This window comes from Falco punctatus (genome assembly GCF_963210335.1).
Source record: "Falco punctatus genome assembly, chromosome: 10".
NCBI lineage: Eukaryota > Metazoa > Chordata > Aves > Falconiformes > Falconidae > Falco > Falco punctatus.
In genome coordinates this window covers 36,750,905-36,770,121 of record NC_137590.1, presented here as the reverse complement: position 1 = coordinate 36,770,121, position 19,217 = coordinate 36,750,905, and the positions used below count along the sequence as shown (strand labels likewise).

The 19,217-nt window shown below is 53.1% G+C and overlaps 2 protein-coding genes across 6 annotated transcripts in view; one reads left to right on the top strand and one right to left on the bottom strand.

The window, feature by feature from the left end:
• The window catches only part of TSPAN32 (tetraspanin 32), a 41,281-nt gene extending 36,275 nt beyond the window's left edge, over positions 1-5,006 (bottom strand). Inside the window, exon 1 of one of the 4 annotated variants that reach the window (XM_080405266.1) lies at positions 475-5,006. The gene's annotated coding sequence lies outside the window, so the exon portion shown is untranslated. The remainder of the gene's footprint in view (positions 1-474) is intronic. The other 3 variants (XM_080405265.1, XM_080405264.1, XM_080405263.1) reach the window with 3 other exon arrangements.
• Positions 5,007-5,655: 649 nt separating this feature from the next.
• ASCL2 (achaete-scute family bHLH transcription factor 2) lies at positions 5,656-16,121 on the top strand. Of its 2 annotated transcripts, none has more exons than XM_080405275.1 (2): positions 5,656-6,309; positions 11,681-16,121. In XM_080405275.1, the coding sequence occupies exon 1, from the start codon at positions 5,786-5,788 to the stop codon at positions 6,296-6,298; it is 513 nt and encodes a 170-aa protein (XP_080261401.1). In that variant the 5' UTR covers positions 5,656-5,785; the 3' UTR covers positions 6,299-6,309; positions 11,681-16,121. The 2 variants fall into 2 exon arrangements, with proteins under 2 accessions (XP_080261401.1, XP_080261400.1); XM_080405274.1 differs by lacking the exon at positions 11,681-16,121 and adding an exon at positions 6,418-7,076.
• The last annotated feature ends 3,096 nt before the right edge of the window (positions 16,122-19,217 follow it).

Below are 19,217 nucleotides of genomic sequence, written 5' to 3'. Positions count from 1 at the left end.
GCCTGTTCCTGGGTAGTTTGCCCACGTCCTCTGATGCTTCTCCCGCCTCCAGTGCTCAGCACCCTGCGTCTGCACCAGCTCCCTCTGTGCTCGGCACTGCGCCGGGTTTGCAGGTGGAAGGGGTTTTTGCTGTTTCCCTTTCCTCTGTCTTACTCTTTATCCCACACAGGTATGGCTTGAAAGATTTCTGTCTGGGGCAGAACATACGTGAATTTCTAACATCAAAAAATAAGAGCAAAAGAAGTTACTCCACCCCCCCAAAAAGAGTCAATAGTAGGAGCATTGGTAGAATTTCTGATGTCAAAAAGTAATAAGAGCAAAATAAGTTACTCCACCCCGCAAAAAAAGTCTCTACTAGGAGTGTTAGTAGAGCTGGGACATGAAGAGGTTGGGCTTTGTTCGAGGGAGGCACATCTGGCACATCCAAGGGCGCTACGGAAGCGAGCGCAGGGGGAGCACGCACACCCATCTCACCTGTGGCCATCAGAAGGGTGGCTTCACAGCACCTCACCTCCTACGGGATTCAACCTCCTCTGGGCGCCCTGTCGCTGGCACACACCCGCCTCGGCAGCTCTCTGCCCAGGGAGCCCTGGCGAGCAGTAGGGTGTCTCCCCAGCCCCATCCCAGCGGGAAGAGAGGCAAGGCTGGCGGTGGGCTGGGCAGCAGCATGGCATTTCTGGTGTGACTCGGCCTCCTGCCCGCCCTGCCAGGTTTTATCAGTTGGTCCCCTTTGCAAGAGCACAACTTATCGCTCGCAAACGTGGTGCAAAAACCACAGGTGACCACAGCTGCTGCCTGTGGCTTCCTCCCTTATCTCTGGTTATCAGCCAGAGCATGGAAAGAGGGTAGGGAGGCTGAAAATAACCCGGGGAGCCCGGGTGCCCTCTTCCTCTAGCCTTGTGGCAGCTTGCAGCTTTCTATTAGGCTGTGAAAATACATACCAGCATCCCCAGCTGCATGGGTGTCGGAAGGATGTGCCACCTCATCCAGAAGGAAAAGATTGGTTTGAAAAAGGGAACAAAGCCAGATCATGTGTTTTTGCAGAGCTAAAAACCTCCAGCCCTCTTCCGATCTGGAGGGAAATGCTGCCCATACTGCCAGATGGATGTCCTAAAAGCTGGGGGATTTGATGTGTTAATGCAGCATGGGGGGAACTTGGGAGGCTAAATATAAATGGAGGAGAAGATGCTGAATTCATGCAAGTGTTTTCTTGCTGACCACTTTTCTGGCTCTTGCTCCATCGGTGCAGCTTCCAACGATGCCACAGCAGCACCGCAGCCCCAGCGGCTTCAGCTCTGGCCAGGCAGCAGGTAAGAGAGACCTCCTCCTCAGCTTTGCTGCGCTGCTACTCACACTCCCCCGAAAGGATGGGCTGGAGGCCAGGAAAGATGACATTGCCCTGGGAGGCAAAACTACACCCACCATCCAGGCAGGACACATCCGTGCCAGGTGCCTGCCACCTCTCGGGAGCCTCCTCCTTTGCCAGCCCACACCATGGTTAGGGAAAATACCTCTCCTCCACGGTAGAAAATAGCTCCAAATGTGTCAGATTTACAAGTGTCACTGGCTGAGCCCACTCGGTCCCTCAGCCCGTAACACGGCTATATTCCCTCCAGAGCTTGCTCGTAAATAAAACATGCCCGTATCAAACTGCACTGAAGCTGTAGGAATGACGGGAAGCCAGGGAAACCTCACAGCCTGCGCCTGCCTTCCGGGGCGCATCACTAGGATGCATTGTAAAGGCTGCTTAGCATTCATATAGCACATACGCACCATCAAAGCTAAAAATCAACTTTTAAACCCAGGGCTGTCTCTTTTCAAGAAGGGAAGGAGAGGAGAAAAGGGGGAGGTGCTGGGCTTTGCCAGGCTTCAGATGCTCCATACAGCTCCACTGTGAATGGAAACAAGGCTGGCCGGAGGCTGCCTTGGAAGAAACAAAACTGGAGAGAAATCATAAGGTCTCCAAAGGACTCTGTTATTCACTATTATTTCCAAAGTGTGTCTCAGAAATCCTCCAGTGATTCCCACACATTTTGAAATTAATTATAGGTGAGCAAATAAAAGTCAGAACTGAGTCATTAAAAAAGGTTCATCAAGCTCAAGGAAGACTACATTTGAAAAGAGTGTAAGCTGAAGACAGGGAGTTTCCTTCAAAGAATAAACTCAAATAAACATCTTTCCCCCCAGAAAGCGAAACAACTGTACTCCTAGCTCTAAAGCATGCGCGCACACACACACCCACCCTTAAATTCTTTTTTCTTTTCCCCATGGTATCTAATGGCAAACCATAACTCGCTGGGTGCTAGCTGTGCAAGCAAGGGACCTAAGACACAGCTCCAGCCCTGCTCCCTCTTGCCTGCTCCACACAAAAGCTGTGCAAGCAGAGCCCAGCCCGGCAAACGGGGATTCACAAGCTCGCCAGGAACAGGGCTGCTCAACTGCCCATCGCTGTTTATTTCTGCATTCGCCCTCCCGAGCCTTATTGCAACGGGACCTCTATTGCTTTCCACTGAGCTCCAGAAAGTTTTGGCAAAAGATTTTAAAGAGCTCCCGTCGGCCCCCTGTGACACATGGGTGATGGTGGGACTGACCCAGCACCTCGCCTGCCACGTTCCCGCTGACACACGTGCCGGAGCAGGTGGCACCGTTTTGCTCTCACCTTTGGCAGATGCAAGAAATAACGTATAGCGTCGGGGCTGGGGGCCCTTCAGCGTAGAGCTCCCCTCTCTCCAAGCAGAGTTCGCCCACCTTGCACCACACTGGCCAAAGCCAGGCAGGGCTGCGAGGTGCCCATGCCAACCACGCACTTACCGCTTTTGCCTTACCTGTGCCAGGAGAGAAGAATTTCTTCTCCCCACCCCCTGGGGACGGGTAGCACATCGCTGGATGCTCACTCTCCCCAGATTACGATCAGGAAGTTGGTTGTGAACACAGAATGTGTTTAATGATGTCTTGTTCTACTGGATCTTACATAGGCATGAACTTTACAAAGAGATTTCAAATAAGATTACATTTCTCAGAGTACGAGGTATACCTGCCTTCCTTCAGACCATCGGGAAGCCAGCTGCGTGGTTAAGGAAGCGTAAGTAGTTGCTTTGTGCCGTGCTCAGGCCTGGCCTGGACGGTCACATCTGGCTGGAAACACGCGTCGCGACCAGCAGCCCGGCAGCCAACCTGGACAAGTCAAGCTGGTCCCTGAGCTGAGTGTGCAACCACTGGGTCTGGAGGCTGCACGCTCTCCCTCGAGACTGGATTTACTGGTGTTTGAACTGTGGGTTACTAATGACAAAAAAATCCCTGTCGTTATTTTTGTACAATAAGAATCCAGTTATTACTCTTGAGCATGGCTCTTCGATATGGGAGGTTTTCTCTTGAAAAGCTTCAAAGACGGCAGCTTCCTCTTTCCTGTGAGAAAGGCTTGCACCAGAAATTAAAGATGGGGTAATAAAAGAACATCGGTATTACTCTGTTGCAGTCATGCCCTTTCTGCCTAAGCCACTGTGAGGGTGACGATGAGGGAAGCCCCCCGTGCCAGCCTCGCCGGTGCTGGACAGGTGCCAGCATTGCATGGCTTGTGCCGAGCGAGCCGCCTGTGCCGGCCGGCACACGCCAGTGTGTGGTACGTGCCAGCAGCTCCCTGCACTTCCCAGGAACCCACCGGGAACGCCACGCGCCTCGAGCCGCTCCTCTTGGGCCCAGCCCTTCAGGGGCTACTCACTGTTTTCACCCCAGGCCTACGCCACAGTCAAGAGAGTCTCCAAACTGCTGAATTTGGGCACTGAGCCTGATGCATGCCTGAGTGGGATTGCCAGACCTGCAGAGTGCTCGCAGGCTCCTTCCCATCACTTCCAGGAATTCCAGCCTGGCTGCCTGTGATGTTGCGGTGGTCTTGCTCTTTCAACCTGCTGCTGTTGCAACCCATTGCTGGGAAAAACATTTCTCTTCTGAAGCCTTGCTGCTCCCTAAAAGACCCTGTGCGAGTAGAAAAAAACCTCTGCCATGTCACATCTAGAACTTGCAGACGGCTCTTTGTGTCATTACTTTTGGCTTAGGTAACACCCTGGGAGCAGCACCAGAGCAGCTCAGGGGAGCCAAGGGGATGCAGATCCTTACTCAGAGACCCAAACCGTGCCGCAGAGCCTTGCTGGCACCCGTGCGGTGCCGGCTCTGCCGAACCTGTCCCTGCCATTGAGTTGCTGCCAGAGGCACCAGCTTTGAGCATCCTCCTAAGAAGGGGTTGTGTTCCCTGCCCACAAATGGGGCTCCGTAACTGAGCTGCCTCAAACCCCTCTGCCCGCGCACCTCTGGGTGAGGGCAGAGCCCGCAGAAGGCAATTAGCACTTCTGTAATTAACAGCTGCTGCAAACCTTCAGGTGGGCAAGCGGCCTCCACCACCTTCTGACAGTGACACCGAGGGGCCACAGGGGCACCAGCTGGGAAGGTGGCACGGGGGGGCAAGGCGGCAAGGACCTGAGCCGACCGAGGCAGTGAAAGGGCCTGGCAGAGATGTTTTAGTATCACACTGGGGTTTTGGAGGGGTTGTTGTTTTGCTGGGGTTTTTATTGGCTGGGCAGGAGCAAAGCCCCAGGGACAGCACACCTTGCAAGCCGTGCTGAAGCCAAGAGGGCACCACAGCCCTGGGCGGTGGGTGTATGTCGCACCCCCCCGCATCCCCCCTGTTTAATTAGCAAAACACAGCGGGAGCTGTTTCTCATCCCAAGCGCCCGAGGTACCGAGCAGCAGCTCCTGAAAGCACCTTCCCGCGCCGCTGCCCCCGCCCAACGGGATGCCAGGCCTGCCGAGGGGACCCCGAGAGGCACGGCTGGGACCCCCGAGAGGCACGGCTGGCGACGGCGCAGGCGACCCCGGGTGCAGCCCGCAGCCACACACATTTTGCGTTCTCCTTCTCTCGGCGCCGTTACCCTCGGCACTCGCCTTTATACCCGCAGCCGCCCTGACAGCGTGGACCCCGCTGCCGTGCACTTTGGGTACCAGGGGGTTTGCGCACCCCGCCCCGCACCGCTTCGCTCAGGTCCGCCCCGCACCCCGCTCCGCGCCCCGCACCGCGCCTCGCACCACTCCGGCCCGCACCGCACCGCACCGCAGCGCCCCGCCACGGGCCGGGGCTGCCCCCCCGCCGGCAAAGCCCGCGGGCCCGCGCCGCTCCTGCCGGCCGCCCCCACGGGGTGCCCGGGCCGGGCCGGGGGCTGGCACAGCGCCGCTGGGCGGGGGCGGGGCCGGAGGGCGGCCCCTCCCCCCGCTAATAATGAAAATTAAATTAAAATTAAAAATTAAGCCCAGAGAAGGAGAAGCGGGGGTTTCAGGACAAAAGTTGCGAGGGGCGGCCGGGCAGCGGGGCCGCTCCCGGGGAGGAGGGGGGGGGGGGGGGGGCTGGAAAAGGGGGGCGCGAGGGGGGGTTGTTTGGCTGCGCCACGCGCCGGGCGCGCGCGGGGGCGGGGGCGCGCGCGGGGGCGGGGGGGGTTTGCGCGCGTGGCGCGGCGTGCGCGGCGCGTGCTGCCGGCGGGGGCTCGCGCGCGGCGCGTTGATAAGGGCCGGGCGGCGGCGGCGGCGGGCGCAGAGCGGCGGCGGGCGGCGGGCGGGAGGGCGAGCGACCGGCTGACTGAGCGCCCCCGCGCTGCTCGCCCCCCTCCCCCCCCCCCCTTTTTTTTTTACTCTCCCCGCGTTAAGTTCAGTTTTCCTAAAATTGTTTTAAATTCTTTTTGGTTTTAGAAAAGCCTTACTGTTTTTGCGCGCGCTCTCCACCCGCCGCCGTGGCCGCCCGGCGATGAACGGCGGGGCCCTGCCGCCGCTGCCCCCCGCCGCCCCCCGCGGCCGCCGGCGGCCCGCCTCCCCCGAGCTGCTGCGCTGCAAGCGCCGCCTGGCCCTGGCCGCCCTGCCCGGCACCGGCGCGGCGGCGGCGGCCGTGGCCCGGCGGAACGAGCGGGAGCGCAACCGCGTGCGGCTGGTGAACCTGGGCTTCGCGGCGCTGCGGCAGCACGTCCCGCACGGCGCCGCCAGCAAGAAGCTGAGCAAGGTGGAGACCCTCCGCTCCGCCGTCGAGTACATCCGCGCCCTGCAACGGCTCCTCGACGAGCACGACGCCGCCTTCCCCGACGGCCGCGGGCGGGCTGCCGGCGGGGAAGGCGGCGGCGGCGGCGGCTACTCCTCGGCGTCGCCCTCCTTCGCCTCCTCCGTGCCCGGCTCGCCGTGCTCCTCCGAGGAGAGCGGCTACGACGCGGCGCTCAGCCCCGAGGAGCGGGAGCTGCTGGACTTCACCAGCTGGCTCGGGAGCATCTGACCCGGCGGGAGGTGAGGGGGCTGCGGGGGTGGGGGCGGGGGGTGGGCACCGCTCCCCCCGTGCCCCTGCGCTGGGGGAGCGGGCACGGACCCACCGGCGCTCTCCGCATCTCTCCGCAGCCGTCACCATCCCCCCGCAAAAAAAAACCCGAACACCCTCCTGCCCCCCCGCTGGCCACTTGGCTCGCCGGGCTCGCCCGCCGGCGGGGAAGCGATGGGTGCCCGGTGGGTGATGGGTGCCCGAGCGGAGGGGACCCGGCCCGGGCGCCTGGGGGAAGAAGAGAGAGTCCAACCACCTGATGCTTCCTTGTTTCTGGAGGGGGAGGGGCTTTTTTATCGTGCCGGATTCTATTTTATATGTAACTTGAACTGACTACAGGAACACTGGTGTATGAAGACTTATTTTTGTACAAGAAACCTTAGAGAAAGGGGTGAGGAGACGGTTCTATTTTTAGCAAGCCCGGTTCCCCCGCTCCCCGACGCTGCCAGCACGTTTGGGGAACATACTCTGTTTAGATAAACAGGTGGGGTTTTATCCTCTCCAAACACTTTAGTAAAAGACTGTAAAGTTCTGTTGTGTCTTAACGTGGTGTCTGAGTTTGCCTGGTGTGAAGGTCCACTTCTCTGAAAACTGAAGTTTTCTTTTTTAAAAAAAATGTATTGAAGGCATTTTTGTATGCACTTGCTAGGATTTCTTAAGTTGTACATATGCAGTTTTTAAAAGAGTATCATATTTTATGTAAATTGACTTTATAAATAAAAATCTATTTATAAATGGCTTCAGAGCTGTAAGATGCATGTGTTTGCCAGAAGCGCCCAAGGTAACTTCTGCCTGAGGGAGTGGGAAAGGGGAGCAAGGAGTGAAATGAGCCGAGAGGCAGCTCTCCTGGAGCAGGTTTTATATGTGGAAGGGAATAAGGAACAGCACGGCGTAACCTCCAGGCTTGCTTTTTCTTCTCCCCATTCAAGTTCTGTGAACTCAAGCACTTGGTACAAAGACTGCAGAGATGATGTATGGAGGGGTGCAGATGTGTATAGGAGAGGAGGCAGGTTCAGTGCCGATAACTCCTTTCCTGGCCATGCAGAAGGTGCTGCAGGCTGTGCCACCTCTGCCTGCAGCGATGGGAGAGCCATGGAAAGGTAAGGAGGGAGTGGGTATCTGAAGTTTGTTTGTCCTGGCAGCTACTCTCAGGAGTTAGGTTGGGGTGCCTTTATTCAGCGGAGCAGCATCTCTGAGAACAGTGTTGTCATTCAAAAACCACACGTGACCAACAGCATCCCACTCTGACCTACTCTAACTTCAGCTGCACATACATACACTTTACCTAAAGGCAATAAGCAAAGGTGAGTTGCACCTTAGAAACTGTTGCCACTGCTACAGACTCTTAAGCTCCGTCCGTTACCTTTGGGCTCACGCTGAAAGACCTGCTTCAGTGGAGGTGAGCCAGAGGTAAGCAGATCACTGTGAAACAAAACACAGTGATGATGGCCTGGGGAGAGTACAGCAGAGGCTGTTAGCTTCCCTTACACAGCGCTAGTGACTGTTAGCAGTTAACAGAGCAAAATGGGCTGGCCTATAGAATATGCTGAGTGAACACAAAGCAGAAAGGGTTATTAAAATTGACCTACTTTACAAGGGCTGTGTGTATAATCTCTCTGCCGCGTTAGTACAGGAGATGTAGAAGTCTTCAGGAGTATGATCACTCGGCAGTCCCAAATTCAGTAACTGCAGTTGGTGCTCTGTCATCCAGATCTATACGAGTATTCCACATAGGTGGCTCCGTGTGAAGAGCAAAAAAATTGACCCATGGGAAAATGCAAGCTCTAACAGCAAGCAGCAATGAGGAGCCTGCAAGAAAGAACAATAGTTACTGTGCTTCAAGTTCATTCCCTAAACAAAGTTGCTCTAATAAACAGTCCCTTTGAGAGGCCCTGGAAATTCAAGTGCTTAATAAATTGTTTGCAAAGGTTTTGTCCTGTATGGCTCTTCAGCAGCCCCACAGGTATGAGTGTGAGTTGTGGGCTGACCTGGCTGTCAAGTGACCTGCTTGGCAGCAGCAGACAGGGCTGGGGTGTGTGTGTGCATGTATGACACGGTACTTTTCCCCAGTGGGGGTTTAGGGTCTTCATCCTCACAGATGACCTCCAAAAATTTAGTCGGGCATAAACCCGTGCTGACTCCCACATACTTATCCTCAGCCTGAAACAGCGTGCCACCTTTTCCAAGCAATTTAGAAATCAGGACTGCCACGTTTATCTGTGCAAGTGTCCATTATGGCAGAATGCATTTGTTTAGAGAGTTTTACTACTGCTTGGCAGGGTGTTTGTTTTCCTTCCTTAGCAGTGCTGATCATTTTTGTATTTCCAAAAACAGTATCTGGCTCTCAGTCAAGTAACTCCCAGTATTGTTACTAGGTTCATCAGATCACCCAAGATACTGTTGCAGCAACATCAAAGCAGCATCAACTGTAACTGTATTGGCAAGAAGTGAGCTGTGAACAGTTTTCACTTAAGCAATATTAATATTAGGAAGAAAAAAAAAGAGCTTAGCATCACAAGTTATATTAGTGCTGTCAGCTAGTGTTCCAGGAGAAACTAAAAAGGGGGAAATCAGGAATGTACAATTTACTTAACCCCCCCCCCCCCCAAGGTGGTCATGACCCTTGCAAACACCTGAGGGGAAAAAAGGTGCAGGGAGAAGGAAATATGCTTGGTTTAGAAACACAAGATGGACAGAGGGACTTCTTTCCCCAACCATGATGACCACAAGTCATTAGCAGATTCTCAGATCAAGATGCTAAAGAGGCTACACCAGCGAGAAGGGTATTGAATCGTTCTGCTCTTTTAAGCAAGCGTTAAGAAGGACGCAAGGTAGGTTCTTTGGCAGTTGTAGAGGCAGCAGGTACCTTCAGGCAGCCACTTTGGAGATTGGACTGTGTTGAGAAGACTCCCAACTCTCAGTGCTCACACCTAGACCTCTTTGCTCCATTTGTGCAAAATAGTGCCAGGGCAAAGACTTGGAGATGAAAGCCCTGAGACCGTGAGTGTCACTTGTAAGCAGCAGGAGTAACAACAGCTCTGCCTTCTCACCCACATGCTTACCCTGCCTGGAGGGGGTACCTCCACGTGATGGTGAGACTGTGAATGTCTGGGTTAGCTATCACCAGCCAAGGGCTACCACAGGGGCTTCCAGGAAGCCCAGGTACCTGCCTAAACTGCTGCCCAAAATACTTGTGGCAGGGCTGGGGAAAGTCTGACGAGCCCATCGTTTCTCTTTAGATGTGTAAGTGGAAATGCAGTGCCAAAAATGGAAACCCCGGCTCTCCAGGAGGACACAAACCCAGCCCCAAGGTACAGGGCTGCAGGGCAGTCAGATTCAGGCAGAAGAAATATGCCAAGGAATTCTGAGAATTAAGGACAAAAAAAGAAAAAGAAAAGAAGAAAAAAAGAGGCAGTAGCGAGCTGAGGGTACCAGGAGGCACAGGCCTGTCAACATGCTGCTATGAAACACACTTCTGTAAACCTCTCATATCTGCATCCACCGACAGGTTCCCGTTTTCCTGAGCAGCATTTTAGAGGTCACAGACATCTCTAATGAAGCAGAAACAAGTTGCAGGGTGGCGTCAGGATTAGCTGACCCCCTCCGTGGGCTGAAAGAACCCAAGAGTTTTCAACTGTGGTCCCTTTCTTTGGCGTGTTGAATGGCTCAGGCTGAAACTTTTCTTGTTACCCAAAGCACACAAAGCCCAGCACATGGTAAAAATAGTTCCTTGCAATGAACCACGTGTTATTGCACTGGAGTGTCTACATGATGCTGTCACCCCTCATGGGCAACCTCAGGTTCAGCTCCATGGCTACACTCATTCCAAATTTCTTCACGTTATTATTAAAACAGAGTAATTTTGTAGGAAGGGGCTACGCAGCCTGCCTCAAGGCTTACACACCGTGAGAAGCGCTAGGAAGCGGGCACACGGGTGCCCTGCAGCATCTCCAGGGCAGGACAGCATCGCTGGTCCTCCTTGCAGGGTCAGCGGCTGCAGCAGAGCCCCAGCACTGCAGGGATCCCCAGGAGAGCACTGCCTCGGAGCACAGCAAGAGTCCGAGGGAAGAGGGCTTTCTTCCGTTCCTACCGCCACACGGTATCACCAGCAAACATCAGCTTTACCACAGATCCTCCTGCAGAGAACAGCCAGCGGTTGGTTTTAATTTATAACAACTCACTTTTACGTTAACACCTCGTAAAAGATCTTGTTACAGACTGAGCGCAGCAGGCAGCAAGGTGAGTGTCTGCGTATCAGCTTCCTGCTGCCTGCCCTCCCATCCCTGGGGAGCAGCCGCCAGGAAGATGCTTGTCCTGCCAGGCTTTGCTGGGCGTACCAAGGCTCTGCACTGCCACGGGTTGTGGGCAGACGGCTGTGTGCTAAGACTAGTCCTGAGGTCATTTCGCTCTTCTCATGCAGGGCGCAGAAGAGCCGGCTAACAGTAACAATTTTCAGTCATTTCTTATCTGGATTGGATGTGGGCCAGGAGCCCAGGAGCGTGCGTAGTTCAGAGAGAGGCAGCCCTTGTGCCGTCAGCGGCAGCAGAGCTGGCCTGGCTTTGCCCAGCTTGGGCATCGGCCAGCCAGGGTTCGGCTTTCGTCCCAGAAACTACCATCAACAGGGCGTTACCTGTGATATATACCTGGGAGTAGTGGGGCTAGCAGTATTAAAGCAGCACCAGCCGTAATGACGAGTTAGTGTTGCACCCTTAAGAGGTTATCAGGCAGCCTAGTGAATGACTTAAAAACCTGGGGACACCATGAAGCCCTGGCTCCTTCTGAGCTCTGTGCGTGCCCTGGCAGACACGAGCAGAGGGAGCTCTGCCAGGTGCTTTCAGAGCATCCCTTGGAGCCTCACCACAGGTCTTCTCAAGCCGGTCCCTGGGGCTTGCTCTTTGGAGAAAGGAGCAGATGCTCCTGTAGCTGAGTGAGGACACGGAGAGGTTTTACACTTACTAGTACTTGGTCTTTTTACTATATCCAAGTAATTTCTTTCATCTGTTTTTTTCCCGTAATAAAATCAACCAAGAAGGAGGCTAAAGCTAGCACAGGAATGGGAGAAGTAGCGTAGCCAAGGCACTTGCCAGGGAGAGTGGCTGTTTTGCACCTCTGCCATCACCGTCATCAAGAGGGGAATATCAGCACCTTCAGCTTAGGGAAAGCATGGCAAAACCATCAGAGACTGGGATTTCTGCTGTATTTTAAATGGAGATTCTCCCCTGTTCTTGAGAGCCTACAATTGGACAGACATCACTGTTCAGATTGATTAAGTTCTCGTTTTCTGCAGAGTGCTGCCTGCCCCCTCACTCCTGCTGACACCTTTTTTTTTTTTTTTTGTCCCAGGGCACAACAAGGTGGCAAAAGAATAAGTGAAGTGACCCACAGAAGTCCTAACGTGGCTGTGCTACATACAGGTGAGGCCAGAGAGATGCTCCGAGAAATCCCAGCCAGCCAGCAGACTCCAACACCAGCAGCCACACACGATGAGCAGGAAAAACCCAAGACAAGACGGACGTTTAGTATCTGCCCAAGCTATCGGTGTTGTTTTACAATAGAGGAGAAATAAACAGTCATGTAGGGCAACATGGAAATGAAAAGTGCAAGAAAGTGGTCAGCAGTGGAAGGCATAGTGCATTAACTCAGAGCAAGCAGCACAGACAAATGACTTCAACTATTGGGCTGTGACACCCTCCCTCACCTCAACTGTATACATGGTTCCCTTTATGGGTAGATGTTAGTGAGATCAGAGGTATAAACAGCAGAAGGGGAGAAACTTCTGGTAAGGGAGACTGTTTGGCTGCAGGAACTAGGGCGGCTCTTCAAGCTTTGACCTACGAGCATCCACCTTGCTCCTGGAGAAGACTCAGTTCTCTTGCCTCTTGATCTTCTTTCATCTCCTGGCCTCAGCCCCACCATTTAAAGCCTGCAGTACACTCACAATCGAGTCACCAGACCCAGTAAATTGTGCTTGCTTTTTAAGTTGTTTGTTTTTGGTTTTTTTAAAAGGGGAAGAAAAGCCAACAGAGAGAGGCATGGTAGCCCCAAGGGGATTTTTCTGTTAAAGTCACTGCCAAAAGAATGACCAATTTGTAAGTGAAATGTTGACACTTCTATAACATAGCAAATATCTTTCCCTTGAGTGAAGCACTTCAAGATATATAAAGAAAAGATGGATTTTGACAGGATATTAAATACTAGGAGGAAGTGTTGCAATACTGTAACACATTTCCCTTTCTCTGTGTTTCCCACTTTCACACACACAATTCCTTCAAGGCTCCACAAGAGCCACAGTCCCTCAAGCAGAACCATACAGAGAGAGAAAGCAGGTGAAACCCACTGGGTAAACTAAAATCTAGTTTAGAATATTAGTAAATACCATCACCCTCTTACCAGAGCAGTACCTGCAAAAAAAAACCCCAAACCCTCACAGGCTGCCAGCCAGCCCTCAGCACGGGTTTACTTATAGCGAGGGGGAGCCAGTTGGTGTCAGTGGAAGCAGCTGCTCGCCTTGGTGAAGCACGTGCACGCAATTCCCTGCCCAGGGGACTCTGTGCCAGCCGGCCCCCACCACTGCTTCTCCTAACCCAGGAGGCACCTGGCACTAGAGCAAACTGGGCAACAAAGAGGGTGAAACGTGCTTTAAGCAGCTTGAAGTCGCGGTGCGCACTGTATTGGGTCTGGTTTAACGGCAGTGAGGATGGGGAGCAGGGCTGGGTGCACCCCGGCACAGCTCGGCACCGTCTCCTTGCCTGACTCCCCCCAGTCCCCCTCCAGCAGCACGTGTGACTGTCCCACAGGCTGTGTCCCGTGGGCTGCACAGACCTGGGATGCTGCTGAGATAGTTTATACCCTTCAGTCTTTGGTCAGTAAAGAGGGGTGAGAGCAGAGAGGCTTTTGAAGTGGGGAGACCACAGAGCTCATTTAGGATGCACACACCACCAAAAAAACCCCAACCACCAGACAGTAATGACTTCAAACCAGTGATGACTAGAGTTGAAAACAGTGATGTACTGGCAGAAGCACTAGTGCCTAAGCCAAGTTCAAATGTGGTGTGAGCTGAATTTAACTCTGTTTATGACGCTGAAGAGAGCTAATAGTTGCCAGCAGGCAAGTCTTGCCATTAAAGAGAAGCACACAAGTTGTTCAAGGGACCTCTGAGCACTCTGTCAGGCCCAGCAGAAATCTTAAACAAGGCCCTCCCTGCCGTGAAACCTGCTGGAGAAAGCAAAGGCAGTGTCCGTGTCTTGCACATGCCATGGCAGGCTGGGCCTGAGCTACATGGACAGGACCCTTGGTGGGAGCTGTTGTTTAGGACAGGGGCTGTGCTTGGCGTGTGCGTGGCAGAAATCCCCCAGGGAAGGAGCAGAGCGCTGGACGGGGAGCTGCAGAAGGGGGCTTGTCGGGCTGCTGGGGACACAGACTGGGGCGGGAGGTGTCTGCAAGCTGTTTGCTTCTGCTGCGTTTGGAGGGACAGGACTGGACACCACTCCTTGTGGGTGAACCGAACAGCCACCTACATTGTGCTGCCGCCTCCCCATCCCAGCTTCTCACCAGCGTCAGCCTTGGCATCACCATCGCATCGGTGCGCCATGCACCACTGCATCCCTGTACAGGCTACCGTAACCCGGCCTGGCGGCTGCTCTCTCCAGCCACCGCGGAGGGCACTCGGTACGGAGGCAGCGAGGAGCAGCTCAGGTGTCACGTAGCCTACTTCATCCTGCTAGAAAGCCACATGGCACGGCTGGATTAGCCCTGGCCCCAGAGCGAGCTTCCCTGCAGCTGAGCAGGGGTCACAATGCACGCCTGCTTGAACGCAAGCAATCTGAACAGCTGTGTAGCTCCTTTCTAGCAAATTGTCCTAAGCCAGAAGAGTTGAGATAAGGGCAAAGTAAATTTCTTGTGCTAATTTATTTGCACCCGTTTGGATTTGTTTTGTTCGATTTTAATAAGTGAGTTGAGACTTCCGTTAGAGAGTTAAAATAATTCACTTCAAGCATTGCTTGTTAGCGTGCAACAAAGCAAGTAATGAACTTCCAACTAAGTTCTGAGCTGAGCATTATGGAAGCTGTTATTTTGCCACAGCGAGGATATTCGTTGAAAATAAACTAAGTGGAGAATTTGTTGCTGCTTTCTTTCCCCTGATAATGTATTGTCTGAATGGAGACTTTTTCCATATAGCTTTTTTTCTTCAGTAAAAAAGCAGATGCAGTGAGTAAGAAGGATTTTAGAAGTGCAGCAGTTGGGTTACAAAATGGTTCATTTCAGGAGCTGTTTAACGGGATGACTTTAAATTCCAAGATGTTAAATGCTTGATTGAAATCCCCAAAGTTCTGCATGGTCAAAATGTGCAACAGATCATTTACTGAAGCAAGGACTTTGCTTTGGGTCATGTCAAAATGTCAAAATTTCAGTTTTCTGGAGATTGTGAAGCACCTCTGTGTTACAGCATCAAAGTACAGCAATGACACTTGAGCTATCTCAAAAATCCTGGGCTGTGTCTCGGTCTTAAAGTGCCAGCAAAAGTGTTAGAAAAAGTCAGGTGGCCAGCTGAAAAATAGCACATGATGGGGTTTTGATTTTGTTTGCTCCCCTTGTGTCTTGACTTGAGGCAGTAGGACTTTGGATCTCCTTCCTTGCTGAGGGGCTGGAAACACAGAGGAGATTCAAGCGAGGCGTGAGCCCAGGCAGGTGGGGGGCAATGCCCAGGCTGCAGCCACCCCAGTGGCAAGAAATTATCCCCAGCAAACCCTGTAAGAGCAGCTGGGGGCATTTGTAGAGGTGTGGATGTGTGGGACAGCTTGTCCCCAGACTCCTCCAGCCATGGGGGAAGAATTGATGCTCCAGCTTTATGCTCCTAAAGCACCTCAGAGGGCAGGGGTCTGCATGGCGTAACAGCCCCCAGCGCTCTCTGCCCAGGAGTCAGCCCTCCATAGGATTTGCAGCGCACAGCTTGCCCTGGGGACAAAAAACCCCACCCCATGCTGAAACGCAGACGTCATGGCTTGTGTGTATGGAGGGGATGTCCCCGAGCCCGTTTTTCTCCACCTCTACTTAAAATTAACTTTGCGTCGTATATCACCCCTCTTTCTCAGCACCTTCACTGCAGGAGAAAGCTGGAAGCGGGAGGTGGAGTAGGGAGAGTGAAAGAAAAGAAGAAAATGGGAAAAATGGAAGAAAGTGAGAGGCTGAGGATGGAGGGGAGGAGGGGGAAGGAAGGGCTTGAAAGGGCTGGTGGGGGACAGTGTCAGGCTGGCCTGGCCGCCCTGCATTGTGCCCAGCTCTATCCATCTAAATAAAGGGACCATCCTGACTTGTGTCCCAGCTGGGAGAGGTTTTGTTGCCTTTCAGGTCTTGGTGTCATCCCCTCCCACTATTTACTCCCCCTCACCATGCTTTCATCCAGACTGCATCAAAGTGCCCCTGTCTCCACGGGCCTTTCCGTCCCCTCCCTGGAGGCACAATGTCCCCTTTTGTGGCCACCACCCAGGTGACCTTTTCTACCTCCTTACTCCCATTTATTCCTGCACCCCCAGTAAATAAACCCTGGAGCAAGGGGAGGATGGAAGCTGGGAAGGAGAGTGCTGGCCCTGGGGCAGATCCTCCCTTTTGCACCCCCACTGACCCCCAGAGGCAGGGCCAGGAGCATGGGCTGGGTACTGGGGGGTGGCATGTGCCCAGGGGTGGATCGACCTGCCCAGCACCCCGCGGTAAGTGCTGCAGAGAGCTTTTGCAGATTTACCCCCACAGGACGTCCCCTTTTCCACCTTACACAAATGCCCATGGGAGGGGGTGGCTGAGGGGACTCACTCGTGGGCATTTTGGCATTTGAGGAGCGAATATCCAGCTACAGCCTGCACCAGGGGTGTTGGCTGGGGGAGGAAAAAATTTGTCCAGCCCATTTGCTGGACTGGGCATAGCAAAAGCCTGCCCACAGCTCAGCCTGTTGTGCCTGTGGGCTGCACGTTTCCCTCCTGGCTTTTCTCCCCCTGGCATTTGTTTCCCTTTGGTTCCTGGTGGTTTATCAATCTTTATTAGCCTCTGCTTGCTTTGGGAGAGCTCAGACACGTCCCAGGGCTGTGGCCCTGTGTGGGGTCTTCGCTATTGCTGGTGCGATGGGGGTCCCTTCAGCAAGCACCACAAACAGCCCCACCACTCCTCTTTTTCTTCCTCAGGTCACCTGAGAAGAACCTCCATGTCCTTCCAGCCCCTTGCTTCCCCACGGGCAGGCAGGCAGTGAGGCACTGCGGGGCACCTTGCCCTCCCACTTACCAGGCTGGGATGCATCTGCCCACGGGAGGCTGAACCCACTGGTGGGACCGGTGGCATGGCATTGGACGTGGTGAGGAAGGTGGTCTTGTTCACGAGTGTTTGCCATGTTTGCTTATTTTTCTCCCTGAAAGCAAGCATCTCTCATGCTGCGCTCTCCTTGCATGTCATTTTTAACGCTGGTGAAGGTATTTAGGAATGATGCCCTGTGCCTGGTGTAGCTGTGCTGGAGGAGCGAGGCACATGGCTCTGATCAGCCAGAGGCAGGGCCGTGCCAAAGCTCTGCCTTAAATGCAGTCAGCCTTCTTCTCCAGGGTACGTAGCAGACACCAGGTCCTCTAAGAGATGGATAAACACCTGTACCCTGAAATTTTTACACTGAGTATTTTCTCTTAGAAAACCATGAGCAGCTTTCTGCTGTGAATCCTGTATTTCCCAGCCCCCCCTGCCCCACGCCTGGCGTGTGTCCCTGAGCAATCACAAACAGGCGGAGGCATGACACAGTGCTCCAGCTATGAGATCCCAGTCACAGCCCTTATTCTGCATATTTGATGCTTTCAGGCCTTGACATTCGAGTAGCTGCACCTCTGCTGAGCTCTGCTCCAGCTCTGCACACGGGCTGCCTTGGAGAGGCAGGGCTGGGGTGGGCGCAAGGACACCCCCCGTAGATGAGGACACCAGAGTGGGCTCGGGGCAGCTCACTCCAGCTACACATCTGGCCCGTGTTCCTTCACTGTCTTTATTTGTAAAAGGCAGAGCTCAGACCCTCACGGTGCTCCAGGTTGTCCGAAACAGAGAACTCTCCACCCCAAAGTCCTTGTCTCTGTGTGTTTCAGATCCTATTTTGGCTGCCCAAGGTGATACAGTCAGATCCTAAATTAGCCTCTTATAATCTAAATTGAATTTAGACCCAGAAAATCCCCAGCTTTCAGATGTTTCTGGTTACACAATAACCCTGGCTCTCCTTCTCAGAGGAGTGAAATGGCAGGATTTTGAAATTCCTTGTTGGTTCATGTTTGCATATAAATGCTGATTTTATCTTTTCTGTACACAAAGTAAACACAAAGCTGTTTTACAATAATGTTGCCGTTGAAACATGCACCCAGGATGGCAAAACAACCCTGACTTAGAGACGTTTCCAGGCCCAAGGACCATGCCTCCCTTCACACAAAGAAGCCGCCCGCCCCAAGATGCCCAGCCCACCTTCATCCCTGTTGATGCAGTTCAACAGGCAGATTTCTTAAGGCAGGAGTAAGATCCAGAAGCAAAAGTGAGGGGGTGATGGTATATCGATTCACCCAGGCTGCCCAAGCCAGTGAGCAAGCCTAAGCGCAGGTTCCCAATGAAGCTGAATTTTCCCGTAGACCCCCAAGAGCCGTGGAGCACGCTGGAAGTGCCCAGGCCCCCCATTACCCAACTGGGCAATGATGGCACTCACTTCAACAAGGACTTGTAGCTCTTGCCCCTTTTTAATGCTGGTCTACACAGGGAATGTAATTCAGTTTAAAACAGGGGGTTAAGGTAAGGTAGCTATTGATGATTAACTCTCTGGGGGAAAAGTGTTACGCTAAAAGATGCTCTTTGTGGAAGAACTAAATGCAGTTATGGCCAGGAGCCAACAGAAAGGAAGAAGTACTGCTGGGAGGAGATAACTGATGTAAAGTAAGTTAATTCAGCATAATTCCTGAATTACAGAGCCTTACCTGGGGATCAGAGATGGCTATACTTAAAAAAGACTATGTCCACAAGCCTGACAGCCTTAGTTGTGGAAAGAGTATCGTAAAATCAAAGAAAACCACATATTCTGACGATTTCTTCTCTGTCAATGGATGTTGCAGAAACTCCATTTGAAAGTCAACAGCCTCTAGTGCAAGAGGTGCTCTTGGGTGCTGCAATGGGAGAGGATAAAAATCCAGCCTAAATATCTCCCTTCGGCCATCTCAGAGCGTGGTGTCTAAGTTAGTCATTTGACTAGTCATCTACTTTAATAGCTGACGAAGACAGAGGCATTTTCTGAGAGCAATTAATTCTGCTCGCTGTAGGATGACTATTTGACATGGGACCAACCGCCCCTGGGGGATGCCTGTCCCTCCTGATGCCTGTAGGTGGGTTCTACAGCTGGTGAGTGGATGCATCAGTCGCGTGGTCATGGGTAGATGAGTTGCCTCCTGCCCTATGTGCCTGAGTGCTCATGGAGGCTGAAGAACTTCCCCCATCCAAATAGTCATCTTTAAAATAACACGTCTTTACCGCAAAGTTCACTGAAGTCCAGGTTCTGGAGCTTCAGTCCCGCAGCTTCCAGCGGCCTTTCCATCACGTCTGTACTATCTGAGGCAGTATCAGAAACGGACCCTGCTTTATTGCTGGTGGTCTCCATACACAATCTACAACACGGGTCTGATTGAAAAAGCCCCCAGCCTCATCCGCTGGCCATCAAGCCTTCATCTTTAAATGACACTAAATGCATCCAGCAGAAGCTGGGTAATATGTTTTTCATGTCCTAGCAGGCACCTGGGATTCAAATGCTACTGCCTTTGACATTGCAAGAACAAAATCTGAAAATGTCACACAGCTGTTTAATGCGAAACAATTTTAAAAAGTGAACGTGCAAGAT